The 25,468-nt window shown below is 40.4% G+C and overlaps 1 protein-coding gene across 1 annotated transcript in view; it reads left to right on the top strand.

Moving 5' to 3' along the window:
• Nucleotides 1–25,468, top strand: part of LOC122791837 (fructose-1,6-bisphosphatase isozyme 2-like) — a 181,779-nt gene that overhangs the window by 77,955 nt on the left and 78,356 nt on the right. Inside the window, exon 3 of the mRNA XM_044059798.1 lies at nucleotides 10,242–10,334. Within this exon, the coding sequence (XP_043915733.1) occupies nucleotides 10,242–10,334 (93 nt within the window). The remainder of the gene's footprint in view (nucleotides 1–10,241; nucleotides 10,335–25,468) is intronic.

Here is a 25,468-nt window from a genome sequence, read left to right as displayed (position 1 = left end):
AAAGGGGTTCCCATGAAAGAAGGAGACAGGGGAAGGAAGATAAATAGACCAGTAAAACTGTGGTATTGAAATGGGAAGTTGGCATGGATAGTCACTTTTGTTCCCGGCAGGGTATTGGATAACAGATTCCATCTCATTAACTAATGATGTCATGGAATAGGGGCGATTAGCTACTAGCTCACTGAGTAAGCCAGAATGGTTGCATATATTATGTGTATTACTCTACTGCTGAAAATGAAAGAATATTGACCACAGAGAAGGACTGTAAGGTTAACAATACCGCCAACATAATGGAGTGCTCAATGAGACAGTTCAAACTCTCCATAGACACACATGCACTCACACGCACACACACACACACACACACACACACACACACACACACACACACACACACACACACACACACACACACACACACACACACACACACACACACACACACACACACACACACACACACACACACACACACACGCACACACACGCACACACGCACACACGCACACACGCACGCACGCATGCACACACGCACACACACACACACACACACACGCACACACACACGCACGCACACACACACACACACACACACACACACACGCACACATGCACGCACACACACACGCACACACACGCATGCACACACGCACACACACACACACACGCATACACACACACACGCACACACACACACACACACACACACACACACACACACACACACACACACACACACACACGCACACACGCACACACACACACACGCACACACACACACACACACACACACACACACACACACACACACACACACACACACACACACACACACAATCTGTAGAATGATAAATGACTCAGATAATTAAGGAAATATTATTGAGTCATGGAGAAACTCCTACAATAACTCATTGCCCAAGTTCTTCAACTCAAAAATGCTTAGTGTAAAGCATTACTACACCTATTTCCTTCATCTCTTACTCAGTGTCTCAGTTTGCGCTCATTCATTTTACTATGAATATATCTAGCAATATTTCCACATATAATTAATATTTCAAAAACCAAATGACTTACACGCTATTGTATGGCATCAGGTGAAACCTTAGATACTGTTGAAGAAAACTGCCATGGATATTTACACATCATAAGAAATATTCAGTGTTATTTTTATTGCTATTTTTACAGCTATGCCTATATGTTCATATTACTGTAAATCAATCCATAACCCCTTTTTCGTAAGTGGGGTCAGTGTGTCATTTCAACAGTGATAATCACCTAGAGCCAAGGTTGACACCACTGTGTGGCTAGCCCTGTAGCAGTAGTTCTTCCACACCACACACTCACACCTATGGCCAATTTAGAGTGTTCAATCTACCTACTGCATGTCTTTGGAATGTAGGAGGAAACCAGACCACCTGGAGGAACCCACATGAACACAGGGAAGATATACAGACTCTGCACAGAAAGCACCCCAGTCAAGAATCGAACCATGAAACCTCTTTCTGTGAGGCGACAATATTATCCACTGTGCCATCCTATAAATACCTCAATAAATATGCACCCAGAGAGGAATTTCTTACTTTCATGTAAAAGCTTATGTCCAGTTAACAGAAGAGTCCTAGCAATATATATCTAGGTTGTACAGTTTCCAAGATATGAAAATTTAGCAAAAAAATATAATTCTGGGATTATGTGCATTATAATATATTGTAGTATATATAGAAAGACTATGAACACACTGACTGTTATTACTGTAAAGAATAGTTCTTTCTCATAGCATTGCAATGTGTGCAGGTATAATACTGTTTGTTATTCAAAACATTTACATTTGTTTATCTTATGCTTTTTAAGTTAATTTTTCAGAAAATTTTCTGGAATGCAAAAATGTGTTTAGGTTGCTAGAGGTGTGACATTCCACATCATCTAGTTGTTAATGAGTTAACAGATTACCATAGGTATAACATTTAAAGCTTGCATTTTCAAAAAAACTATTTATTTGATTTGTGGTAATTTCAGCATATGTTACACTGAATGTTAGTATTATAAAATTCCCATTATAACATAGTTATCATAATCTTCACTACCATCAGCTCTTAAGTAATTTAGCTAATAGCAGATACATACATGAAAAAGTGAACAGACATGTCTAGAGAACTAGTGATATGCAATTTTTGTTCATTTTGGGATACCTTATCTTGCAGACAGGATACTTTCAGAAGGATGTTACAGGTATTCTGTGATGATAAGTTTTACTTATGAAGCATGGATCTGTTCAGTCCTAAATCAGAGTGGCTAATTGGTGCAGTAACCTAATATTCAAAGACTAACTTGTTGTTTCTGGGATAGCCTGCAGTTTCATAGCATGCCCCAGGTTTGAAGTTTTTTGTAAAATGTATCGTCCACTTCTTGCCAGTCAAGATATTTGTTTCTTTACCCTTGATGTAAACAGTCTATACAATGTCTTGCCCACAACCTGAAATCACTAGATGGTTTGCCAGAACCTCTTGAAAAATCAAGTGAATGTCAGCAGCTGCTGCTGTCTTCCTAACCTGTCAGGACCTTTCAGTTCAGTCTAGAAATTGACTCTGTTAACACTGCATAGGAAACCTCTTCCTTTAACATGATGGCTTCCCCTCACTGCTGATGCCCTCAGCAGATCATAGGTTTATCACCATGAGAAGGAAAGACCACTCTTTACCCACCTATCCTTGCTGTCACCTCAAAAACTGAGGTCCTGAAATATTCCTGTTCCAACATCCTTTCGTTAATCTCCCCTGGAATCAGAGAAAAGCTGTTCATCAGGTTGGAGTTGAGCTTATTGTGCACAAAAACATCTGTTTTGTGTTCAAAGGGCTCTACTAAATAGTGAATATTCACCTTGAATGCATAAAACTGCTAAGAGAATATTGTAAAGAGACATTTGCCTGAAATTAGTCTTTTTTTTTTTTTTACAGCGGTCAATCATTCTGCATCTCCACTAGGGGAAGGAGTGTACTTCCACAGCCTCTACTATATATTATAATCACCAATGGGATTACTATTACTTAGAGAAAACAAATATTTGTGTTTTTCTCAAAAATCAAATATTTATGTTTCTTTCTATTTTGGAACATTTGGAGAAAAATCCTGTTTTTAAAGCATAATGCCTGAATTTGTCTCTTATCAAAATTTGTTTTTCATATGAAGAATAGACTCCCATTCACAGGACACCTTTGGTATACACTTACATTTTCTAGGCCTGTCTGGCCTCTTTCTTGATCAGCTGATAGCTCAGTTCAGCTCCCCTCTTGATCTGAGTGTTCGGAGCATGCAGTCCCAGGTTTGATGACTACACAGATACAAATCCAATCATTAAGGTGCTCTGATACCAAGATCTTTATGTAAACATGCTTTTCATAATAGACAATACAACATTAACACAGAAGTCCAATAACATTTTGTCAGCTGGATTCATATCAAGCAGACCAGTCCTTCCTCTCACATCTCCATTTACATCCATCATTCCCTACATGACAGTTGATTTCTTCCAGCAGGGTATAGAGTCACCTGGTGGTATATGTCATCAAATGTCATACCCAAGGTGTCCAGGAAGGCTGAAGTCCATAAGTAGCTGTCATGTGGCTATCCATTAACTACTGACAGTGTTTTCCTTCCAACCTGTAGTCATACTATGGTGAACATCTAAATGTAGTGGTCCACAGTCCAGTGGAGTAGCACCCAGCCAGGTCACCTGGTGTCTTTCCCAGGAGGTAGATCCACAGCAGGAGGGAGCCCCCCCCCCCCCTCATACTGGAAGTCTAGTTCCAGTCTCATAATTGTGCATCAATACAAGATTATATGTAGCTGGTATTTTCAACATTCTTCTGAAGCTTTGCTCCTTTATTGAAAACAATTTGGTTAACATCTTACCAAGAGAAAACAAAAAGCATATACTTTTTCTAACTCATACTGCTGTGCTGTAGCCTGTCAGAACTTTAGAGAAAGGAATGTTACTGTTGCTGGACTGAACTTTGTGATACCTCTAAAACAAACCTTCTGTTCTGAAGATTTTAATTGCACTTTTTATGAATTGTTTGCCAGGTAACAAGCACCATAATGCCAATTATGCATAAGAAGCACAGAATGACCTGATGGAAGAAAACATTAAAAATGTTATGAAGCCTATTCAGGCTGCCACTTTCTAGTGTGCCTAAAGGTTGCACTATATTTCAAGCTATGTTTTTGTCCCGCCTCACACATTCTTAAACTTCCTAGCCTCTACCTTGCATATGAATGGTCCATTCCCTGCATTTATGACCTTTGCTGTAAATGTATACTCTCTGAAATCAGTCTTTATTATACCGCATGACAACTATTTCCTATGCTGTCTCATCACAGATTGTTAAATTCTCTAAGTTGTTATGTTCCTGCACTCTTTTTCTGACTAATATAACTGAAGGTTATTGTCAAATCTCTCATGTCTCTCCCATCTCTTCATTTTTAGACTGAGAGTTTTGAGAATTTCGTCATATGATATTCTGACCAATGTCTACAGACATTTCTGTTATGTTAGACTGCTGGCATCTTATCTGAGTCCTTTAACTAGATCCTCTCAAATTTAACAGTCTTCACAGTGGTATTATCTTCCAGCTTTACCCCACCCTCCCTCTGTACTTCTTTTCCCCTCATACCACCCCTCCTGAACTCACACTAACCAAGTCCTTTTGACAGATTCCAAAATTAGAAATACCAGTTTGATGGGCCCTGACAGTATCTCTAGATGAATGGAGCTTTGGGCAGCAGCACAGACTCCACATGGTGCCCTACATGTTGGGCATCTACTGTGGCGCACAAGTTTCCTTATGAAAGGAGAACATGAATCACAGACTGAGTGGCTGAGACATACTACGTTCCAGTTAACAAAGTCTCTCTATCAACTCCTCAACCCATGTTTCTCCATTAGTTAGATCCCCAAGTAGTAGAGAATGGCTGTTCTGGTGCCCTTGCATAAATGTGATCCCTAAATGACCCTTTGAATTACAGGCCTATCAGTCTTACTGGTATTACATGCCTAGTTGTGGAACATTATAACTGTTAATCAATGGACTTATCCTCAGTCTTAACAAGGGCATTATAGTTCCTTTGGTAAGCCTACCAGCAATATCAGGTAACATATAGATAATGATCCTCTTAAATCTGAGTCTGTTATCAGAGACTAGGGTATCAGTGCTAATAACAAGTCCACCTTTGACCAGCACATCTCTGCTATGGCTGAAAAATCTTTCTATCTTGTTTACCTAATCCATATGACATCTTCTTGAGGTTCAGATAAGTTACTATCCCACTTTATTCCTTCCTTATTAGGCTTGTGATTGATGGTGATACCAGCTGACAGAACTGTAACTAGGCCATCTGGCACTCTGTTCAGTTCCCCAAACAGCACCTCCCCCACCAAAACACTGAAACTGTAGCAAACTGCTTGCCATGCTGGAAATGTAGCAAGAAGCTTACTAAAGTTAAATCACCAAATGCTGAGTGTGTCGGAACTCCAGCCATGCAACATATGCAGTCTTGGCATTCATTTATGAAGCTGGTACATCACTCATACACCATCAACACCTGCTGACTGCACTCCCTAACAACTTTTACCTGGGCAGGGACACTCTTTGCCCCACCCTACTTACAGATGGCATGACAGGTACCCAATACAACATATCCCACATTTCTAGAATAGGCTGCACTTACATATCAAGCCGAGTACTTATTTAGCAACCTTTAAACCAGTCTGAATGATTGGATGGTTGATGACAAATTTATTCACTTGAGATATGTGACATATCTCATACAAATATTCAGTGTTATTTATATTGCTAATTATACAATTAAGCATATGTTTTCATAATTCTGTAAATATCTCAATAAGCATGCATTCATAGAGGAATTTCTTGTCATATGAAAACTTATGTCTGGATAACAAAAATATTCTAACAATATATATCTAGGTTATACAGCTTCCAAGATATTATACATTGTTTGTGAAAGTTTAGTAAAAAATATAATGTTGGGTTTCTGTGCATTATAATATATTATAGTATTTATGGATATACTGTTAATGCAATGACTGGTTGGCATAATGGTTAAGGTGTTAGCCTCCCATATACATGGTACAAAGTTCAATCCTGACCTCTGGTCAATGCTTGCATGGAGTTTGCATGTTCTCCCTGTATCTCTTTGGGGTTCCTCCCACCTCTGAAAAACATGCTGAGTGTTTCCATGTCAGACTTACCAATGAATGGAGCTTTGGGCAGCAGCACAGACTCCACATGGTGCCCTACATGTTGGTCATCTTCTGTGGCGCACAAGTAGCCTTATGAAAGGAGAACATGAATCACAGACTGAGTGTCTTGATAGAGCTACGCCACTCAGTGGTATAAAATATGGCTGTAATGCCAGCCAATGTTTGGCAGCAGCCCTGACTGACTGGCCAGCTTAGGTTACCTGGGATAGTGAAAGATGGATCAACCTGCCAAGCAAGAGACTAGATAAAGCAGAACAACATAGATGTTGATAACGGTGACTTACATATTGTGACAGAAAGAATAGACTGCCTGGGAATAGAGGTTATTTTAAACCTGTCTTGCAAATGGCTTGAAGCCAACACATGGCTCAGAAACAGAGACAGTCACAAGATCACATACAAAATGCAATTCAGGTAGACTTCCTCCTAGTAAGGAAAAGGCACTTGGATAGAATATGTGATTGCAGTCATTTGCAGAGAAAACAGTTGGCCCACAGCATAAACCACTGGTTACCACAATCAGTTGCAAGCAATGGTCAGAGAAAAGTGGATTTGGAGAAAGGTGGAGTTGAAAAAGAATGGCAGTGCCTCAAAAGAGCATGTGTGAGGAGTACATGTGGCCAAGCCAGGTATGGAAACACGATAAATAAGGAAAGAAGTCAGAAAGAAAGAAGGATTGAAGATACACAGGGAAAGAAGTCATCAAAAGAAAGAAAGAGCGCAGAAAAAAAGTGGGAGATAGAACCTAGGAAGGAATAACTTGGTTGGCTGCTCACCAATCCACAGGACATCAAAGGCAGATGGAAGGAGTAAAAGCTCCACAAAAGCTGTACCGCTCCAGACAGGGCCTATGATGAGAGAAGAAGAGGAGCCCACCCTAGAAGAACAGCACAAAGGAAAATGAAGTCAGGGAAAGCAGCAGGAGCCCACAGCAGATATGATAAAGATACTGGGTGAGATAGGGAAGAACTGGATCCTGACAGTACTCACAGCAGTGTGGAGAGAAAGGCACATCCCACATGGCTGGAGATTAAATACACACATGCTAGTGTACAAGAACAAAGGGGACAACCACAGCTGTGGGCAGTACAGAGCCATCAAACTCCTGTTACACTGCATGAAAGTTCTGGAGATTGTGATTATGCAGAGTAGTAGAAAGTAAGATGGGAGATGTTCAGATTCATATCAGGATACAACTGACCCAATGTTTGCAGTGAGACAGATAGTTGTGAAGAAGCTAGAGATGTGGAAAAAATCCAGTTGGGCATTCATATACTTGGAGAAAGCATATGCCAAAGCCTCACAGATGCTTGGGCAGAACTGCGGTAGTTAGAAGACCAGGAAACACTGGTAGAATTATTGCAGGCTATGTACAAGGACCCAGTGACTCAAGTCTCACAGAGGGGTTTCCAGGGGGAGTGAGTGTGTATCAGGGTTCAGCTCTGACCCCACTGCTGTTCTTACTGGTGATGGACTACATTAGGAAACAGATCAGAGTGGACAGATCAACAAAGTTGTTGTATGGCATTACAGGCAAACTCTGAGCAAGAACTTCAACTAAGGATATAAGAATGGAATACAAACTGAAGGCACATGGAATGAAACTAAGCACAGATGAAACAGTGGTAATGGCAGCAAACTGGGGAAATCAGAAGAAAATGAGAATTGAGATAGAAGGGAAGATAGTGGAAAAGTGGTGTGACCAGTACTACTGTATGGTACAGAAACATGGGAAGGAAAAGGCAGAGCAGATGAGGAAGCTAGGGGTGATATAAATGAAGTGCCTAAGAAGGGTTGTAGGATGCACAGTGTGGCACAAATGAAGAAATGAGGACATAATAGCAGAAGCCAAAGTATTTACAACTGTACAAAATATCTGCGGTTTAGGCAATTGTGCAGAAAAGCAGAAGACAATCTGATGAAGAAGATTTCGGACAGCAAGGGTGAAGGTAAGAGGAAATGTCCAGCAAAGAGGTGAATGAATTGTGTGAGAGAAGCTCTGCTACAGTCAGGCATGAGTCAAAAAAGGCAGGAGTGTGGCACTGAATAGAAGGAGATAGTGACAGTTAACATGACACTTCGACTGCAGGCATTGAATAGAGGGAGATAGTGACAGTTAACATGACACTTCGACTGCATGTAGACAGTGGGAAAAGGTTGATGATGATGATGATGATGTGAATATTATCAATGCAAAAAATACTACTTAGTGATAACATTGCTATTTGTACAGTTTGATAGCCTTTATTATTCACAAAATATTTACTTTTGTTCATCTTTTCTTTTTAAAGTTTATTTTTCTGAAAATGCTCTGGAATGCAAGATGTGTGTAGGCTGCTAGAGGTGTGACATTCCACACCACCTAGGTGCTAATGAGCTAAAAAGGAATGAGTGCTCATTGTCCTGATTTTGTTTAATAACACTTAAGTTTATCATTTCTTTACAGTATTCATGACGAAGTTTTTTTAGGTTGTTGAATTCATGCCCTGGCATATATCCTACTTGCATCCACCTAAAAATATAATCCCCTTAGAAATGAGAATTGTGAGATGGGATCAGGACCATTGCACAGGATGAGGGAGGCAAAGAGGAAGGGTTTTCCTGAATTAAGCTTGAAATGTAGGCATTCCCGTTTAGACCCCTCTCGCATGCATGTGTGGTTTGCCAAACTCATTATCCTGAAGTATCAGTCTTACAGTCTACAATCGGGATTCTTTCATTGTGTCTTAATCATTGACCTCTGCTAGACAAAGGTGAACAGGTTTACAGACCCTTATTTCCCAGTTTCCCAGCAAGCCTTCCAGGTCCTGTGGGGAAATGCATACCTGAGTCACCAGGGAATATAAAAACATCATGCAGATATGTCACCAAGCTGGCTGTTGTGGCAAAAGCTCATGATTTGTATGGTTTCAAGATTCACGTCAATGCGTGTATGAAATGCAGTGAAAAATTATAATGAATGCCACAAAAATGATTTCACACTTTAAGCATTTTATAGATTATATATATATATATATATATATATATATATATATGTTTACACGGATTCGCTTCAGAAGCTCGAAATACTGAAATCTCGAATTTCAGTATCTTGAGCCCAAGAAGTTGAATCCACAGAACAATGAAAACTGCTAAATTCAAAACCTCGAATACCGAAGGTTTTGAATTTCGCGGTACTACTGCTACACACACACACACGCATACACACACACACACACACACACACACACACACACACACACACACACACACACACACAGACACACACACAGCGTCCTCACAAACATACACAATCTGTCTACTACATGACATACCACACCCCCCTACTTAAATATTCTCACTCTGAGATCGCACTACATACAAACACACACAAAACACCACCACACAAGCTACATTCTCCTCGCACACACACATCACAGCAACAAAACACACTGACACACACTACAGCCCCTACTCAAACCCCTTAACACACACGCACACTTACCTGAATACATGACCACAGCAGAAATTTAGAAGCGTGAAATTCAAAACCTCCTGTATTCAAGGTTTTGAATTTCCTGTTTCTAAACTTTCGCTGTTCTGTGGATTCGGCTTCTTGGGCTTGAGATACTGAAATTCAAGATTTCAGTATTTCAAGCTTCTGAAGGGAACCTGTTTACACACACACACACACACACACACACACACACACACACACACACACACACACACACACACACACACACACACACACACACACACATTCTGTGTGTGTGTGTGTGTGTGTGTATGTATATATATATATATATATATATATATATATATATATATATAGAGAGAGAGAGAGAGAGTGTCTTACAAACCACTGTATATCTACATCCTTAAACTTTATATACATGCCTGTTTGCAATATGTAACTCTATCTATCTATCTATCTATCTATCTATCTATCTATCTATCTATCTAATTATTTATTTTTTCTTAGGGCAAGTATGTTGTCTGCTTTGATCCATTGGATGGATCTTCCAACATCGACTGCCTGGCACCCATAGGAACAATATTTGCTCTCTACAGAAAGGTAAGTTGTTCCAGAAAATGTACCTACTACATAAATATTGAACTGTAAATACACAGAGCATACAATAAAACACTTTCAATGTAAGTCTGGGAAGCATTTAAGCATTTTTCTTTAATCATTTAACTATATTTGGAAATAATTGTGCTTATTTTGAGGTGGAAACACAATGCAATGTATATATTGCCTGCACAACTGTTGTAATTCTAACTTCCATCTGTTTAAAATTATTATCATTAAGGTGCTTATAATTTTAGAATTCAGCAGCTTGGAGGTAGAAATGAGAATAAATCAATAGGGCTCACAGCAAACATAGTCACTCAGTCAAAGAAACTCTGCAAAGTGTAGCCTAGACTAGATAGAAGCATGTTGACCAAATGCGGTGTTAGCCAGGTAAGTCCATTATACACAATTGTTCCTTTTCAGGGGTGACCTGTGAGCACTGTTTGGTTAAGCGACTTGATCAGTCATGCAAATATTTGTGGAAAAAGTTGGACCCTGTAGCCTTGACTACAGAAAGCGCTCATTAACAGGGGAGGAGAAGAATGGTGCAGGAATACCTCACAGAAAAAAGGTGAGCTACTTCTCATGGGTGACCTGAATATGAGAGATGTTCATCACAACACCTAGACTGAAGTTATACACAGGAAGTGAGCTGTACTCAATGTGATGCAAGAAGATGAACTAAAGCACTTCACCTGTAAATGTAGTAAAGTATGATTCAAAGACACAAGCTGTGCCCAAATGCAACAATCAGAAGTTGATTCAGAAATATATGCAAATTAGGGAATAATTAGATGCAAATAAAGAATGTGTGAAAAATCTTACTTATGTAACTGATGTCTCGCTACTTGCATGTTATAATTCAGGCATGTTTTGATGCACACCTGCACTGTACACAGATGGGTTATAAAAAATGAATCTGCAATTTTTCTATTCACTTTGCAGTCCACAAAAATGCTAACATTAGCTGCAAACCTGACTGTTCCTACTTTGAGTTGTTTGTTTTAGTTGTACCAAAACCTGGGCTGGTGAGCTAAACCTATTGGCCCAGGAGAAGAAGATATATAGAAGGAATAACTCACCTGAATTTTGCTGACCAGGAGTTACTAGATAGATTAAGCATGGACAGGGATATAATAAGGTTTTCTTTGAACTTGTTTTGCCCACAAGTGGTAACTGTAGGAATGGGTGACCTTCCTCTATCTGTGCACAACAAGGTATGTATTGGCTTCACGTTACTTCTCACACAAACCTTTCAGAGACAGACTGGGGACATTTTGGTTATCTGTAAAGGATCCTGCATTAGTTCCATGATATACTATTGGCAGATGTGAATAAGCATATTTATTTCCCAATGGTAATGCGGCCAGTACCATGCATGCCCTCTATGGAATGGCAAGCTTTCATGAGGTGCTTAGTGTGATAGATTGCACACATGCTGCTATAAGGACCCATGATAATCAGCACAAAAACTTGTGGAAAGTTTTCAAGAGACTAGTGCAACTCTTGTGCACACTGTTGGCTGTCAAAATTAGATGACATAATTTGTAAATCTACATACATGTGATGCATGTGCACAGTTGCTGGGGCATTTCCCCATATAACTAAACTCCTTTCATATCAGTTTATGCTGATTCAGATACATAAGACTATACTAGGCATTCCATATGAAGGCTGAGAACTTATAGAATCAGTGCCGCTCACTCACAGTTCACTTATTTACATTCAGGTGCACCAGAACTATTTGCATATTTGCATTACTCAGTTGTAAATGTGGGATATGAATAGTACCCTTAGATCTGGTGCTCTGAAATGGAAATGGAGAGGGTATGTCACAAATGGAAAAGGTGACTATCTGTATATAGTATCTGGCAAAACTGGGCTCTCTTATTTGTGCATGAAGGAAATGAACAATTTGCATAATGTCAGAGTGAACAGTAATTGTCAAAAAGAAAACGTATAGTGCACGAAAATGTTAGTATGGTTTGTTTTATATTAATGTATTTGTGCCTGTGTCATTGATTTCATTGTAATTTAATATAGATGTTTAGCTATTGTAGCAGCAGTATGCTCTTTTTCTATATAAATCAGTTCTACTTGGAGCAAAAGGAAAATCATTGCAGAAGTCATGGAGAATCATTCAGAAAAAATGTGGTGGAAAACCATTTAGAAGAATCACAAAGGGAACCATTCAGAAAAGTCATGAGGGGAATCATACAGATCTAGAAAGAGCTGATAGGTGAATTTGAGAGTCATCTTGAGAAAATTGGAGAATCAATCAGAGGATCATTATAAAATCAATTTGAGAAAATCTTCAATGGGCAGTGAAGTGATAAACTATAAGAAAATATAAGGTAAGCATCTGAAAGGAAAACATAATTTCAAGACTATGTATCTGTAAGTAAACATTGTTGCTCCCAGTAGATGAAGTGTATGATTGCATGTATGTGTCTGTCTGTCTATCGGTTGAAATGCACTCTCATATGCACACCCATACACTCATATTTAGACATGTAAAAAGATTTAAAAAATCTAGGGAATCTGAAATGATGAATCCCGGGATTCAGCAAACTTCCCTGCAAGAATAGCTTATTCATGAAGGCGTGCTGCCATGCTCTAAAACGGACACCGTTCTGTGCATGAGCACAGAGGGTGTGTCTGAGAGCAGTGGTCTCACAATACACACGCCCCCTGCACTTGAGAATTGCCGAACGGTAATGTAAAATGAATGAAAGTCTCCACGGACACTTTAGTGTCTGTGGAGAAAATAACAGACAGCCTACCTCAGAAAAACACACATCTATAGCAGAATGTACACATTCTGCCATATATTTGTGCCCTATACACCAGAAAAGAAGTGCAGTCCAATAAAACGGCAGTGTGACACACTGCATACCCCTGCAAAATACATGCTAATGCAAAGCCTGTCATTCTATCAATGTTCTAAGTTTCTAACAGCAATATTTAAAATATATTCCTTTTTTTTTCCTGTCTGCAATAAAGTTTAAGCATAACTGAGTGGGTGTGTCCGTCGCGCAGCTATGCATAGCTGAATTTAAACATCAAAAGAACACAGCAGTAATAGTGAAACTGGAGTAGCATAGTGGTTAGAGCGTTCACCTAACATGCATTCAGTCATGTTTTGAGCCTCACAGCAGTCCATAATATGTGAAACACAACTAAAATGCATTTTTCATAAATAGGTAGCGAATATTATGTATATGCTCACCAAGGTAGTGTAGCAGCCCCAAATGTGAAGTGTCACTGAAATTTAAAGTTTAAGCAAGATTTAAGATAGCTAAATGGATTTGCGTGCTGGTAAACAGGGCTTAGCATCTAACCCTTTAAGCAATGGTTATCTTTGCTAAGCGGGGTTGCCTGGTGCTTAGCTTAGCTCAGCAGTTTCAAAGCTGTCCAATCATGGTAAAGAGTGGGAAATTAGCCCTATTTAAACCATGCAAGCAGAAATACAGCTCACAACCAGTTGTAGCTTCCCACTCTAGGCACTATGGCTGGTGCAGGTGAAGGTGTGCGCTTTCGGGTGCAGCTCTGGGGCATTCAGGAGTCTAGGGTCATGGTCAGACTCCTCATTAAAAACCATGGAGGGTGACTGGTGGAGGACCAGCACCAGGGCTCCCAATACAAAGTGGAGGCCTGGGGCCAACTTGCCTGAGATCTCACACTGCCAATGGAATCCGTCAGACTGGTGAGCAGGTCTGGCACCACTTTGTCGACTTGAAGCGGAGGAAGAGGGACCTTTTGGACCAGTTGGTCCAAGATGCCCGAACGGGGAATGCTCCAGCCATGTGTAAGTATTAGTCAAAATAAGTGTTATCTAAAGTCCAGCCTGTGTATGTGATGGATAGGTATGCATAAATGTTTCTCTTATCTCCTGTACAGCTGCAGATGAGAGGACTATGAACTTGGAAGCCTACACCAGCAGGCTGCTAAGGCTGCGTCACGAGGCTGGTGAGTAGCAGTCTAGCTGGTATTATGTAGGGCAAATAAATAAAATGTAGTAGAATGTCACCTTGCAGTATTTAAAAACAGGTATGGTTTTTAGTCACTGAAGAAATAAAAACCTGCAAAAGCATCAGAGACCTCCAAAGCAGACATAAAAACCTGCAAAAGCATCAGAGACCTCCAAAGCAGGCACCCAAACAACCTGCACCTCCTGTCACAAACCAGACAACACATAAAACACAAAATCAGTGTGCCGCACAGTCACAGCCCTTAAGGCGAAATAACATACCTAATACACTAGTAATAGGTGACTCTAAGTAAGGCACACTGACGTCCCACTCACTAGGCTGAACAAGCAGAAGGTTACTGTTAGCTGCCTGTCGGGAGCCAGAATCCACCACATAACACAAGCACTCAGGTCACTCCAGAATAAGTACAAATATGACTCTGTCATTATTCGTGTTGGTGTGAATGACCTGAGATGTACCTCCCTGGACTACATGAAAAGAGACATGGAAGAGCTCTCTGATCATGTAGTCCAGGCTGGTATGACCCTGACCCTGAGTAGCATCCTGCCCTCACCAAGAATGATATCTCAGTATAAAGAAAAAATGAACAATTTCAACAATTGGCTAAGCTTCTGGTGTCATTCAAATGGGATCCAGTGTCTTTCAGCCTGGGTGACATGTGTGACAAGCCGTGTTGCTTTGCAAGAGACGGCTTGCACCTGTCACCCCTAGGCTTTTGAATACTGGCCAAGGCTCTTGCTGCCCCCATAGTGCCTTTTTAGGCAAGGCTCAAAAGTCAAACCCACCTCTGTAAACAGCACAATTAACAAAAAACTGAGGGTTATGCTACTAAACGCCAGGAGTTTAAATCTTAAAATGCACGCGCTCAAAGCACTCCTCAGTATGGAGAACGTCGACATCTGTCCAGTAACTGAAACCTGGTTAAAGGCTCCAGAGAGCACCCCGGCACTACCGGGCTATGGCAAATCTGCAATGCAAATTGTGGCCTGCTACAGATCACCCTCCATGACCCAGGACCACCACTCCACCTTTCTGGAGACACTGGAAAATATGAAGGTCTTATCGAACACCCTGATATTGGGTGATTTCAATTACCCTATGATTAACTGGGAAAACTCCTCAAGTACAAACTCCCAGGCCCAGCGCTTCCTGGAATTCATCAACTCAAATGCCCTGGATCAGCTGGTAAACTCCCCTACCAGAGGTGAAAACATATTGGACCTGGTCATCACCAACATGTGTGACATGTGTTCCACACCAGAGGTCAACCCGTCACTGGTTAGATCAGACCATAAACTAATCACTCTGGATGTCCACACCCCACCAGCACCCCCAACTAAGGAAATCACAGTAAAATCTTCTAAAGCAAACTTCACCTTACTTAAGACAGAGGTGGTAAGTTTCACAGGCCCCACACTAAAGGATAACGCTGCCCAAGATGCAAAAACCTTTACAAATGCACTCTATGAGCACCTACAAGGATGCATGGATCATGCCATCCCTAGCAAAGCCAAGACTCACTCCTCTAAGAGAAGGAAACCAGTCTGGTGGACCCCTGCCATAAACAGGCTATACAATAGAAGGAGGAAACTAGTTCAGAAAAAAAGGAAATCCCAAGAAGGAAAGACATCCCTGATCAGTATCAGTAAGAAACTAAGGTCCCTCATAAAATCATCCAAGGCTAACTTCGAAAGAAGAATAGCCAAGGATTCGAAAGATAACCACAAAGCCTTCTTTAGCTATGTTAAGAATCTAAGTGGTAACTTGCAGATATGCACTGACCTAGTGCAAAATAGTACAAAATATACTGAACCTACTGATATTGCCAACATCCTGGCAGATAGATTCAGTGCAAACTTCACCCCCTCTCACCCCAAAAAAGGCCCACAACAATACCAGAAAAGTGTAGTGTCCTGGAAATCACAGACACACAGGTAAAAACGGCCCTTTCAAAAGCCAAAAACACAACCTCAATGGGGCCAGATGGAGTCCCAGGCTGCGTCTTGCATGAACTACAGAATGAACTAATCCCCCACGTAAACACGCTGTTCAACCTCAGCCTCTCCACAAGCTACGTGCCCATAGAATGATGCACAGCAATGGTTATTCCACTCCACAAAGGAGAGGCCACAACTGACCCTGGTAACTATCACCCCATAAGCCTGACTAGCCTGGTCTGCAAGGCTATGGAGCACATCATCATGGAACTCATTAACAAAGACATTGGGAACCTCCAAACGCTTGACCTGACCCAGCTTGGCTTTGTTAAGGGCAGATCATGCCTACTAAATCTGGTTGACTTCGAGATAGTCACCAAGGCCATAGACGAGGGAAAGGTGGCTCACACAGCCTACCTTGACCTTGCCAAGGCTTTCGACACTATTCCCCACTCGGGTATTACAGAAAAAAATCACCAGCCTGAACATAAACCCCTATGTCACGAGATGGGTTGCCAACTGGTTTACAGACAGAACTCACACGGTAAGAATAGTGGGCTCCAGGTCCAACTCTAAACCAGTCACAAGTGGTGTCCCTCAAGGCTCGGTCCTGAGACCCCCTACTGTTCAGCATATACTTCTCCGAAGTACAGGCAAACACAGGAGGACTATGGCTAACCAAGTTCGCTGATGACTGCAAACTGGGAGCCATAATTGACTCTCCGGCTGACACGGACATCCTCCAAAAGGGACTTACTGAGATGGACACCTGGTGTCAAAGTCATGGCCTCAAGCTAAATGCCAAAAAAATGCATAGTCATCCTGTTTGGGAAAAACAAAACAACCATGAATTACCACATAGGTGGCAGCCCCCTTAATACAGAAGAAGTAATAAGAGATCTGGGGACCCAGGTAGATCCTTTGACAATCATATTGCCAAAGTAGTTAGGAAATCCTTCTATGTGGCCCATCTAATTACTAAAGGGTTTGCATCTAGAAATAAAGAGGTTATAATGCCCCTCTACTCGTCACTCATCAGACCCATCATAGAGTATAATTCCCCATTTGGAATGTACCTCACAAGACACTTCCAACAGCTGGAAAGACCACAAAAGTACCTCACCAAGAGGATTACTGGCCTCAAACATATGTCTTATGCAGCCCGACTGAAAAAAACTCTGGCTGTACTCTGTGGCATATCGCTTACTCAGAGGTGATCTCTGCTTGACTTACAAAGCCATGTCCAACTCAGAATTGATGGACATGCTCCACCTAAAGAAATACAAGTCACTACAAGCCACGCACTCTAGTGAGCTAAACCTCACCACAACAAGAAATAGAACATGCTGTTGGGATAGATTCCTGTCACAGAGACTCCCCATGCTTTGGAACAAAATTCCAAACTACATTAGGCAGAGCCCCTCACTAACACTCTTCAAGAGAAACCTTGAGTGGATGGGTAACAGAAAATACAACCCTGAGATCACTTCATTGGCTCTGCTTGACAGAGGATCAGTTAATTAATCAACGGGGAGGCGAAAGCCGACACACTCTGGCTAGGCTTATAAATGCCCTCGGGCAGATAGCCTAGTACCTACCTATGAACCTATGAGAAGCCAGTAGGAGAGTAATAGTGACTTATAGGTTATATATCAATAAAAGTGTAATTACTTGTCAATAAAAGTGAAAACCCCAGACTAGTTGTGTTTACTCTGGTATTGTATGACTTGAAAGTTTCATGCACCAAGATCTGATATCAGAATAGTAATGTTGTGTTAACCACTGTTTTCCACACTGTGCTATGTCAAAAGGTATGTCTAGGAATGTATATAAAAGAATGTTGTAATCACAAGGTCAGAATGTACAACCAAGAGAAAATGAGAAAGAAAACATTCAAGGAAAAGACAGCAGTTTCTCAATAGCTCATTCTGATGAAACATAAACATGCATTTTTAGCAGAAACAGCCACAGTACAAATCCCGGGAGTGGTAGTAAGCTGTATGCATAATTTCAACTAGGATTTTATGAATATGTGTAGAAACAGTCTGGTAGTGTAAACATAAATTCCCTCCACAGATCTTCCAGGTGAAATAAGGTATAAAGTAGCTATAAGAAACCTGTAGTAATACTGTGTCCAACACCCACAGTCCAACCCCAAGGCTGCAAATGACAGAAGGTAAGTACATACATCAAGGGGTCTCCCCCAAGAAATCTTGAAAAGTGTCATGCTGTCACAGCTACTGGTTCCTGCTACCAACAGCCAGGGTGACCGATAGAAATCAAGACAGAGTATGTCAGTAGCACACACACACACACACACACACACACACACACACACACACACACACACACACACACACACACACACACACACACACACACACACACACACACACTATGAGTGCACATATGTAATTCTGACTATATGAATATGGGTAGAAACAGTCATGTAGTATTAACAAACATTCCCTCCACAAGTCTTCCAGGTAAGAGAAAGTATAAAGTAGCTGTAAGAAGGATGTAATTATACTGTTTACAAATATACCACTGCCCAACTCAAGGCCATAGTTGTTGTAATAATACCTGTAGAGTAATGAGTAGAGCAATGATCATTAAAGCTGTGACCACTGCAAGAATCTACGTTTGTTAACTGACATCTCTCTCTCTCCCCACCTTCTCTTCACCAATAATCTAAACACATAAATGAATGGGTATGTTTTCCACCAAACCTACTGTTGGGATGTGTCCTGTTGCTCTACAAATGTTAAAATGTATTCCAGTTAATGTTCCCTGTTCAAATACTATAATTGGTGGCCTGTTGCTATCAATGTAACCCGCATGTCGGTGTAATGCCCACTGTGTTTCCATATATACATGTGTTCTGTTTGCTCTGCAAATGTTCCAAATCTGTTGCTTTGGGTTAATGGGAATACTCATGCATGCTGTTATAACTAATCCTGGAGTGTGTTTACCATTATGAACCAACATATGTTGTAACACTGCAACACCATAGCACATCTGGGAAGGCCGATCCCAGTGGATCTGCCTCTTCTGCCTCATTTTGCCATGGCACCGGGCCCCAGCACATCTGGAACCCACCCCGGGACCTCCTCATCTGCTGGTCCTGCACCCCCTTTAGGTGGAACTGCCTCAGGGGATGGGGCTCATCCCTCCCCTGGGTGTGGGCATGGACAGGATCCTGTCACCCAAAGCCAGGTCCAGGGTCTGGTGCATAGCAAGCTCAGCAAGAAATTGGGAGATCTGCTACACCAGCTTGAGGGACATGTGGTGCAATTAGAAGGTCAGCCTGCCCCTCCTGCTCAGCCCCCAGAACAGCCACCTTCAGAGTTGTGAAGGTGCGGTGGTGACTGACCATTGGTGGGGACCTCAGTCCCACTGTATCCATTTGGGGGCTCATGGGGTTCAGATTACCAAACACCCCTCCCTGTCCAAGGTGTATACCCCCATATGTGTCATATACTGCCTCTGTATGCTGTCTTGTCTGTCTTGTCTGTCTTCCTACCCAACCTACCTCCCCAAATATACCTATTATCCTTCCCCAACATCCAACTCTCACCTTAAAAAAAGTGCAATCTGTTCCCAAAAAAAAAATGTCACCCCATACATAGCTGTCCATTTTGCACACGTGTCCACTGGACACATGTAATCTTGTCTAATTAGCTTCACAACACATTATAGTTGTCCTCACCTCTCTCTTTCAAGGGTTTGAGTGTCCAAATTTACCTCCAAATTCAGTATATATGCACAGCTGTTGCTGTAGAAGAAATGGACAGCTATGGACCTTTCCTACACCCATCCTGTACATCCCTAGCTATCTTTCATATTGATTTACCGTCTTCATGCCCTCTTTTTCACCACTTTCCTATCACCCCTTTTTTCTTTTCTTTTAAAGAAATTAGTGCGGGGGTAAGCGGGAGTAAGCAGCAGTAAGTGGGACTAAGCTTGTTTGAATGGTGCTAAGCAATGCCTCCACAGATTAAGCACTTTTATGGCTAACCATCTGTCAGCATAGTTAATCAGAAGTTAGCATTGTTTACCACCATGCAACAAACCCCCCTTTTCACTACTTTCCTATCACCTTTTTTTTCTTTTCTTTTAAAGAAATTAGTGAGGGGGTAAATGGGAGTAAGCAGGACTAAGCTTGTTTGCGTGGTGCTAAGCAATGCCTACACAGATTAAGCACTTTTAAGGCTGACCATCTGTCAGCATAATTGGAAGTTAGCATTGCTTACCACCATGCAACCAAATTCTCGGCCCTTGTAACCCTTGAACCCAGGACCCTACACACTATAACGACAGCACTTTTCCACTAAGCCATCTGAGCTGTAGATAAGTATGATGTTTTTTCAAACATATCATGCAGCATAGTCATTCAACAGTAGGGAAAAGGTTTGTTAACATTAGACATATGTTGTACATAGATATAAATGTATATGTGTATGAAAATGCATGTATGTGTATATATATATATATATATATATATATATATATATATATATATATATACATTAATACATAATATATGTAGAGCTATACATATAAAATATACACACATATATAAATATATATATAGAAATGTAAATCTATACATACAAATATATAAATATATCTGGATGTTCATAAAACAAATGTTATCAATATCAATATATATAAATATGTACATATATCTGAATATGTGTGTGTGTGTGTGTGTGTGTGTGTGTGTGTGTGTGTGTGTGTGTGTGTGTGTGTGTGTATACATATATCTATAAAAAACAGGCAGACATGTGGCCAGTCTGTGGACAGCGTGCCAATGGAGAGGTATGTCAGAGACATATCATTGTGAGTCGTGACATCACACACTAAATGCATGTCCACATAAACCCTGTCAATCTATCAATCCACCATGTGTATAACAGCACTGATGACATAGAATCTGTTCACAAATCTGGGGATATGTCCCCCATGTTGTTTGGCTGTCTTGACATGTCCTGGTTTGTGATGTATTGCCACCTACTATATGTGAATCTGTAGGCTACCACCTCTCAAATGCCCCTCACAGCAAGGAAAAGGGACAAGGCCCACATTAAGGAATGTGCCATATGTCGGAACTAGCAGCAGTGTCCAGACCCACAGCACAATACCTGACATCTGCACATCTGTACAGAAGACAGAAAGTAGATAGACAACATATTATACATTAGGATGAATGTTTTGAAAGATAGACATCTGAAACTGAAAGGTATGCCATTACTACATGACAGCAGTCCTCAATGACATGTCCACAAAACATAGTAGTCTACAGTTAATATCAAAAAATCAGATCAATATCCAATAGGAGATGCATAAAAATATGCAGCTCAAACATCAAGAACAAGATAGTCAGTACTCAGAGTCCAGCTTTGCACACAGAGGTGTATGGTTCCAGTACTACAATCTGCAATCTACTGTAACTTGGAAAAGCACTGTTAGAAGTACTAAAGTAATGATACAATATGTGTTAAACTATATTTGTCAACCAGTGCACTGTAGCTGGTGTAACATGCAAGTGTGACTGCATATAACCTGGGATACTAACCATGTACAAAACAAATACAAAGATAAAAGATTGTGGTACTACCCATGTATACTCTGGTGCCCCATACAGTTTACTCACACCCCTTGCTACTGTAATGACAGCACATAGAAGCATATTATGTACAAAGAATTAAATACACTTATTAAAGATGTCATTACCCTGCTATTTTATCAGACTGGAATGTGATCACTGGTTACCAAGTCTGAGCTATGCTAAGCAGGTTTAAGCATTGCTTAAATGTAAATGCTAAGCAGATTTGCATACTATATATACATATAAATACAAATGTGTTGTCGAGCAAATGAGTTTCGATCAAATGTGCTGTCGATCAAAAGTAGTACCTCCATATCTATATATCTATCTATATATATATATATATATATATATATATATATATATATATATATATATATTTGTGTATACAGATATATATATATATATATATATATATATATATATATATATATATATATATATACATACACACACACACACACACACACACACACACACACACACACACACACACACACACACACACACACACACGTATATATATATATATATATATATATATATATATATACACATATATATATATATATATATATATATATATATATATATGGGTTACCTTTAGTACGTTGACAGCCCAGTATATCGAATTCCACTTCACTGACATGGCAGGACATCAACAAATAAAGTGCCAAAGTTTCCTGCACGGTAAGTTACAGTTTGGCCATCCAGAACTGAAAAACTGCCATTAAACTGAATACACAAATGTGGGGGGCTATGCCCCCCCACACCCCCCACACCCCCATAACTTAATATTCCAACACTGAGAATGCACTACCGCAGGGATACAGGGTAAAGTTCAGGTGGATGGCCAAATAGTAACTTACTGTGCGGGAGACTTCGGCTCTTCATTTGTCAATGTTCTGCCATGTCGGTGAAATGGAATTCGATGTAGTAGCCTTTCTATATATATATATATATATATATATTCACTTTATAAACTCGAAATCCTGAAATCTCGAATTTCAGAATCTCGAGTCGATATAGTGGAAAATCCAAATACCCGAAACCACAAAACTGCGAAACCCTAAATCCTGAAACCACAAAACCGCAAAATCCAAACTCCCGAAACCACAAAACCTCGAAAACACACAGCACATACTACATAACACATACAAACACAGACACACACATCTCCTGACATTGTCAAAAACCAATACGACACACACATACACAACTAAACAAGCACACACACCTACCCTTATTATATGCAAGGGGGCAAGCCCCCCTGCACCCCCCTCCACACTCCCCTACTTAAATATTCTAACTCCAAGTTCACACTACATACACACACACGAAACACCACCACACAAACTACATTTCTCTCACACACACACATCACAGAAACAACACACACTAACATACACTACAGCTCCTACCCAACACCCTTAAACATAAACACTTACCTGAATCCATGAACACAGCGCAACACCAGAGCCACTAATTTAAAATCTCCGATATTCGAGATTTTGAATTTCGTGCTTCTGGAGTTGCAATCTTCTGATCTTTCCACTTTATGGGCTCGTGGTTCTGAAATTTGAGATTTCAGGATTTCGAGCTTATATATGCATATATGTCCCAAATTGCCCATACAAACATATGCTGCTGATAGACCACCCACAACTGGGGGAGCATGCACAGTTGGATACAAAAGCAGCCATGACACTCACATCTGCCCCCCCCTCTCACAGTCCAAATAAATAAGTGAACTGTACACTGCTACAAAATTATGATAGGCCATACCCAATGGCCAGGCATACAACAACCTCTTAGCAAAATAAATAAAATGTCTGATCATAGCAAAGAAAAATACAAACAGCCATTAATTCACACATGTTTATTATACTATGATGTCTTGTCCAAAGTCTTCAAGAAGTAAAACATTACCAGAAATACATGCCTTAATCACAAGATGCAATTAACACCTAATTACATAATTAAATACATAGCCTCGAATTACACACCTCATTTAACCCCTTACAGGATAGAGTAACACAGTTAATATTAATACATTGAGACTGTACATAACAATTGTCCTTTTATGAATGTTTCATCAAACTGAGGAACATACTTTTTCAAAAACAGTACCTTGGAACCCACTACTGTCCCCATGGTGAGATTTATTCAAATATACGGCTTTAGAACTGTCATATGTCTTATCAGTAATATGTGTCACATGTTCTAACAGCCTGGTTTTAAAACATGTGTTACTGTCTCCCACATAAAATATGTTACAAGGGCATCAAAGACCATTCTCTATACACCAACCTCTTGAATGTACAGACTTCAACATGTTTCTCAGCCTTTCTCCTCAGCAGGAAGTACAGCACTAAATACTGATAGACCAGTATACCTATCAACCTACTACTGTATGACATCTGGACAAAGCCTGACAATTGGTGGACAGAGGCCCTAATACATGGCCATACTTGAAATATTGCTGTTATACACTGAGAAAGTTGCTTATGTTACAATGTTTGTTGTAACATATCTTTTCTGAGGGATATAAAGTCAGAAAAACAAATGGATGTTACAGTTTACATAATGCAATCACCAGAGTATGCTACTGATTTGCCAAGGACACCACCTATCTGGGGAACAGCCCATACATAACAGGCTAATCTATGGCCATTATGAGGATGGCCCTATAGTAGAGAGCTATGCAGAGACAGAACTTTGTCAGACTGAAACCCATGCAGAAGTAGCATGTGCAGACAAACCCTGTTAAACTAGCAATATTCCAAACATATAACAGCAATACTCACATTCTGCCCCTAAGTCTTGAATCTTCTCCACCATTTAGTTGGCTTGTCTCAACAAGTCTTGTTGTAAGAGGTAGTAGCTCACACAACTCCAGGATGTCTTCCTCACAAGTAAGGGAAAGGGCCAATGCCCACATGGAGTACTCATTTACAGGAGTGTGTTGCCATGACATTGGCTATTGGAAGAACTACACAGCTGCTCTGCATGCAGTTAGCAAATGGGGAGCCCCAATAGGTGCACAGGCCATTACCTGGTCATGAGCATCACCTACAAAAGACATGCTGTCACCTATTCAAACAGCAATATCTCTGTAGTGCACAGAGAGAGGGAGAAAGAGAAAAATAACAAATTAAACATAAAGTGGAAAAGAGAAGAAAGAAAAAAAAGTAAGTGGAACATGTAAGCAAGTAATTGTATGTAGTACTTGGTCTGTAATAATGGGAAATATGATTTGGAAGAATATATGCCCCAGCAAGACTTGCTGTACTAATGCCCTGCTCAACAGCTGCTATGGCCATAGCATCTGGTGCTCTCTGCAGTGGGAGAGATCACAGACATACCTCTCAACTGTACAGATCTTCAAAGAATATCCACATTTTACCATCATTTTTTTGTCTGTTCCTCCTGAAATCTGTACTTTTCTGGCAAATAGCTGAGGATTGAAGTCATCAAATAATGACATATATGTAAGACTCTACATCCTTAAGAATATTCACTGTAATGCAAATGCATCATTCTACAAACTTCCTAAGATTGTAACAGGAATATTTAAAGTCTGTCCCTATTTAT

Source organism: Protopterus annectens, chromosome 17.part0, assembly GCF_019279795.1.
Source record: "Protopterus annectens isolate FY-2018-M chromosome 17.part0, PAN1.0, whole genome shotgun sequence".
In the NCBI taxonomy this organism is placed as follows: Eukaryota; Metazoa; Chordata; order Ceratodontiformes; family Protopteridae; genus Protopterus; species Protopterus annectens.
The sequence above is the reverse complement of the archived record's forward strand: the minus strand, read 5'-3'. Positions and strand labels throughout refer to the sequence as shown.